Genomic DNA, 6048 nt, shown 5'->3' with positions numbered 1-6048 from the left:
TGTAAAACAATCTAAGAGAAAGCTCATGATATACTCTATTACAAGTACCAAATCAATCAAAAGTCACAATCTGATACAATCTACTGTGACATTCTGATCTTTCTGACCACTTTTCTGACATCGATCTGTGTCAGTTGGTCATGTTTGTACGTTATCTGTACAAACTAATAGATATAGATTGAACAATCTGTCAATCATAACCATATCATATCATATCTGGAAAGTATTGAAGTAATCTCATTATGAAATTCATCGAATTATACTCCCCATTTCTCGTCAGAACTATACAATTTCTGTAATAAATCTTCTGATTTCTATCTTTCTGTCTTTTCTGTTAGCGATTCAGAAAATATCTCTACCTGGTATTCGGCTCTGACTATTTATATCAAGCTTTTCTGTACAATTCTGACACATCTGACATCACAAGATAATCAGTCTCATACAAAATACACAATCACATATCTGTTACATTCTGATCACATTCTGAACTGCTGTAACTCTCGAATTTAACTCTGATTCGGTTGGAACTGTATATACTCTCACTGGTTCACAATAATCTGCAGCATATACGGATTCAAAACACAGTAATATTACATCAGAGACGAAATATCAATATCCTATACAGATCTAGTGAGTTCAGTGAACTCATAATACAATGATTTCTGGTAAACATCTTCATGTCATTCTAATCAACTGTTATATCCCATCTGTTACATCAAGAATGGCAAAACAGATTTCATGCATATCTCTACTAGTAAGTCAATATTCAAAACGGGTGATGACACTGTAAATTTAGCTTCTTCAGTTTCTGATCTTTCTCCCCCAGGAAAGAGACGTAAAGAATCGCCTCTTTTGATTGATCGTTCAAAGACTGGTTTAGTGTCTGGTGTGGATATGAAAGAAGAAATTGATAGAAAGAAAAAGGAAGATTTGCTAAGGTAACTATTATGTTTTCGTTAATATTGTGTCCGGGATTATCTCTCTACTGCTCAAACATCCGTCTTTTCCCCATGGAATATTTGTTTGGTCTGATGTTGACCTCCCTGAAGAATGATACTGAACTTATTTGAACTTCAACTACATTCAAATATTTATCCGAGTTAGCAGAGTTAGTAGAGCTTCAAGCATATATTCATATTTTAGTCTCAGGAATTGGTTTAAGAAATGATGTTATGATGGAATAGAATTTGGGGATAGCATGTTATAAATGGGTTTTGTCTTAATTAGATGATGACTATATGCTGTATTTTATGATATAGTCAAGTTTATGGATAGATGGAGGACATAGAGGAAGTACTCTACAGGAGTTTTAGCCAAAAAAAAACATGTATGAGTTGTATCACATAGAGAGATAACTTCAGGTTTCCGTATTAATCCACCCCGTGGTGCTTTATTTACGTTGTTATATGTGTTAGTTGCTGAGTCTCCTTTGGGCACCATATGAGGTTGAAATGCGTAGATTAACGTTAATCTATGAATAACTACATCCCACTTTACAAAGCTATATTTATTTAGCTTATTTCTTATGCTTCCTCAGATTCTCAACCTAAGTCCAAAACTCATGTTTCTGTAGATTCAAAGAAATGGATCCTTCTGTAAGCGGCCGAAATGCTGAAGCTGTATACCGAAACAAATCTACAGGTGAGAAAATGTATCTTCTTTGGTCACATGCCATTTTTCCAGCAGGAAAAAAACATGATATGCTATATCCTTTCTGTTGCAGGCGAACGCATGTCAAAGGAGGAGTTTTTAAAATCTCAGAAGGATAAAAAGAAGATAGAAGAGAAGCCTAAGGTGCCACTTCTGTTTATCTTTTTTGAACTCCGAGATATTGGAAATTTTTTTCATGAACATGGCTTACTTTTTCATGTAGTATCTTCCTTCCCACCCCTTTGTTTTCTTTTATTGTTTTGTATCTCAGCATTACCAAGAGGATTGTACCGGAAATTATCTAAATGTTAAATGAACATTCAGTGCCCAGTGGTCAGTCTGCTAAAACATCATTTTGATAAGAATTCACCAGTTTTGCCATACTTGGCATACTTGACTGTCATTTACTTTCTTTGGCCAGCCTACATTTAATTCTTCAGGATATTAGGTACATCCAGGCTTAATGGACCGTGAGTCAAATGGGTTTCTGTTTGCATTTTCGTTTCAGTTCGGGGGCATTAATTACTCGTGGATAATAAAGAATTCTGCACCAGTGCTGTTGCTTAATTCATTCCTACTCAATTCATTTCATTCCCCTTCCTGTTTTCTGATTTCCTAATTCATCCTGAACGTGCATCTGAAGCTGGCTGTTGCTAGATTTCCCTGCCCAGAAGTCTCACGTGCTTGTTGATTTGAATTTTTCCTAGTAGCAGTGATATGAGCTTGTGTAAGGCCATTTGAACTCTAAATGTGTCGGTATGTGTTTCTGAGCGACTCACAAGCAAAATATATATTTATGTATATGCTACTGTCATATTGAGCATGCGATTCAACATCATGACATGGGTAGCTGCTTGAATAGTGGGGACTGTAACGAGCTCTTTTTGGCTCACCCTATATGAACACTTTTTAGGTAATGGACAAGGATATGGGTATGTGGAATGTTGGGCATGTTTGGTTTGTGACTGTACATATGGTTAGGGGCCTTGGTGAGATTTATAGAGCTTATGGGGATTTGCGGTTTAGTTTAGTTATCACGCTATGTCGGAGGGTTTATCTCTGCACCTTATCTTATTACGCTTTATCGTTTCATTGCCGAACTCGGCTAAATAATATAATTTTGTTTATTGAAGTTATCACAGTGATAATAATAGTTGTAATATTGTATGTGATTTTAGAAGAAATTGGGATATGCACTTCGCTCTGAAACAAATAGATTTTTTATATCACATTTCACAACTTGGCTAAACAAATTGCTTCTGCATGTTTGTTTGTTAGTTTGAGACCAAAGGCCTTGTAGTCTTGTTCGTGTATTTCTTTCATCATGTTTTTCTTTATCATAATTATTATTTTCTGATAATATTGCATTAGTCTCTGTAATATCCATGCCGTGGCTTGAATGAACTCCGCAGATATATATGTATCTTATGCCTGTCCTTTTGCCTTGAATGTCTCACATTTAATGATACATGTATTTTTTTCAAGTGATGACCATAATTTACCTTCAGGAAATCAAGCTGGAATGGGGTAAAGGATTGGCTCAAAAGCGGGAAGCTGAAGCTAAACTTGAGGAATTCAAATCAGAGAAGGATAAACCATTTGCACGGAGCAGGTAATAGAAAGGATCAAGAGGAATCCGTTAAAATATAATTTTTTAGAAGTATATATGCCATTGAATAGATTATAAATTTACAAAATTTGGAACGGAACACTCTCAATTTTCATGCACTATTTGACATATTTAGTCTTCATACATTCTGCCAATCATGTTAAAATGAGATATGGAAACATGAAGAGCTAATATTCTTGCATTATTGGAATGTCTTGATCATCAATAATGTGGTTGAAGCTGTTTTCTCATAGAATACATTCTTAGGCGAGTTACTTATCCTTAGCAACATAGATGAGTATTCCACCCTTGTCTTGAATGTCCAGCAACTTATTCAGTGGGTCTCACTGGCACCTCACTTTCTTCCTGTAACATTTGAAAAATAGATGAGGTCATTATAATTTGTTTTGCCCTTAGGTGTGGTTAAGTTTATTTTCAGTGCATGGATGCTCGAAGCACCCGCACATAATGCGAATTTACTTGCATGTTAACAATTGGAAATGCTATGATTGTTTGATTATGATTTGGTTGGTTTACTTGATTAAGTAACTCTATGAATTTTCATTAGTTCTTGAAAATATCACAGTTCAGTCCTAACTGACAAACCATCTGTATTAGAACTACGGGTTTAATAATAGGGGAACACTATATGGTGTCTAAGAGGGGGAGACGAAGAGGGTTTGAAGGTATATCCGTGTTAATCCTTCTTTCTATTGCCAGAGTACATCCTTAGAGTTCTGTCTAAAGATATTCTTGATCTATAAAAAATTTAGAACTAACCAATTGAGAATCAATTTCGTTTTCATTTGGATTCCCATCCAAAAAAGTCCATCTTTATTTAGATCACAGCTTTTCCTGTAAATATTAATTGCATCATCTTTGTTGATTCGGTGCTTTGTAGCTATCCTTCTGATGAAATAGGAAGGCTTAGCGTGTTGCACTTATTTTCAATTTGAATTTTCTCTAGGGATGATGCTGATCTAGACAGAATGCTGAAGGAAAGAGTTAGATGGGGTGATCCTATGGCACATTTGGTGACGGTAGGTTGTATATCATTTATTCTTTGTTTTCATAAAATTGGTACTTCTATTCTCTGAACTACACTTTTATCAACCCAACTGGTTCTTGGCTTACCCGAATTGATTTGCTCCTACAGAGAAAGCACTCTCTGCCAGTTCTTCCAGACCTTGGCGATAATGAGAAGATGAAAGAATCTGGATTTATAATTCCCCAGGAAATCCCGAGTCACAGCTGGATAAAGAGAAGACTTGAAGCTGCTCCAAACCGGTATGGAATCAAACCAGGAAGACACTGGGATGGTGTAGACCGCAGTAATGGTGAGCTCTTTGCTACCGTTTCACCTATCCATGCGCCATTTCTTGAAATTTTAATACATAAGAATGTGGCATCTAATGTGCGTTGAATATATATGAAAATGGATGGAAGTTTATAATGTCTTTTGCCGCTTCTGTTGTGTAGGATATGAGAAAGAAGTGTTTAAAAGGACGAACGAAAAACGAGCTACAGAGATGGAAGCATATATGTGGTCGGTTTCTGAGATGTGATCTTTATTAGAAGAATGCGGTTGATACCCATCCAAATTTAGTTGGGCAGATTGTGAGAGATTTAATACTTCTGGTACAAGTGTTTTATTGTTGTAAAGAACTATACTCCCCACCTCCCACCTCATTGCTAAGCTCGATCTGATTCGAGACAGCTTTCATCCACCATAGCTTCTGTTTTGGCAGGAGTGATTCCATGTTGTCATATTCTTTGTTGAATTACTTGTGATATTCACACGATACCCTGTTTTTCGCATGTAATCAAAATTTGGTTGGATTTGAATTTGGCATTTAGGAAACTAGTTGCCGTTGGCTTCTTTTATTGGTCACTTTTTTAACTTGTTGATTCTGATTTCGGCATATATTTGTAAGTGTGCTCGTTAAATAAGTTCAATATTCTAAGGTTGAGTTCACGTTACCATGAGAGTATTAACATGGAGCTGTTCCATCATTTTTTTGAAAAATGCGGTCAGGTGTTTAGCAGTCGTGAAGCAACAGCCAAAATACAGGTCAACTGGAATGAATTAACCACGTAAGTAACTTGTTCTATGTCCTCTTCTAGCTTACAAGTTGGATGTTGGAAATACAATATTTTCCATCATTTGCGAATTGACCGGACAGCTATGGCAGTTCTTAGCTACGCCAGCAGGGACATGACTGACATTATGGAGACAGTGTTATTTGACGTGCATTTGACTGTTCAAGCTAGCTTTCGAGAAGAACATGTCCCGTATGTTTGTTAACAAGTCCAGGGAGTGGTAAACCAATCCTAGGATATCCTCTTGGGGTGTGTTTGGTTGAGTGGATTAAATAAGGATAGATTAATAGTCAAATATATATCGTTAAAATTTTAAGATGTTTTAATAATCATTTTGACTCGGTTTAAGATCCAATTTTATTAATCAAATAGTTATCCATAAAATTGGATCTTAAACCGGGTCAAAATGATTATTAAAACAACTTAAAATTTTAACGATAAATATTGGATTATTAATCTATCCTTATTTAATCCGCTCAACCAAACACACCCTTGAAGTTGGAGCATTAAGAGACGATTGCGATATTTTTCATCCTTTTTACAACGGAGCGAGCAGTAGATTTCATCAACTTTTTTGGAGAACTTCTAGGAGGACACCTGTATGTTACGTCACGAATTCCCATTTTTATACCATCTCTATGAATGTGCGAAACAAGCAAGATAAGTTGCCAAGGAAACCATGCCATTCC

General features: G+C 36.0%; 1 protein-coding gene across 1 annotated transcript; it reads left to right on the top strand.

The window, feature by feature from the left end:
- The first annotated feature begins 640 nt into the window (after nucleotides 1-640).
- LOC140816420 (uncharacterized) lies at nucleotides 641-5063 on the top strand. Its single transcript, XM_073175677.1, has 9 exons — nucleotides 641-665; nucleotides 827-938; nucleotides 1574-1641; nucleotides 1724-1794; nucleotides 3159-3262; nucleotides 4227-4299; nucleotides 4416-4596; nucleotides 4739-4797; nucleotides 4870-5063. The coding sequence occupies exons 1-9, from the start codon at nucleotides 656-658 to the stop codon at nucleotides 4918-4920; spliced, it is 729 nt and encodes a 242-aa protein (XP_073031778.1). The 5' UTR covers nucleotides 641-655; the 3' UTR covers nucleotides 4921-5063.
- The last annotated feature ends 985 nt before the right edge of the window (nucleotides 5064-6048 follow it).

This window comes from Primulina eburnea, chromosome 16 (genome assembly GCF_022965805.1).
Source record: "Primulina eburnea isolate SZY01 chromosome 16, ASM2296580v1, whole genome shotgun sequence".
NCBI classification, from domain to species: Eukaryota; Viridiplantae; Streptophyta; class Magnoliopsida; order Lamiales; family Gesneriaceae; genus Primulina; species Primulina eburnea.
The sequence above is the reverse complement of the archived record's forward strand: the minus strand, read 5'-3'. Positions and strand labels throughout refer to the sequence as shown.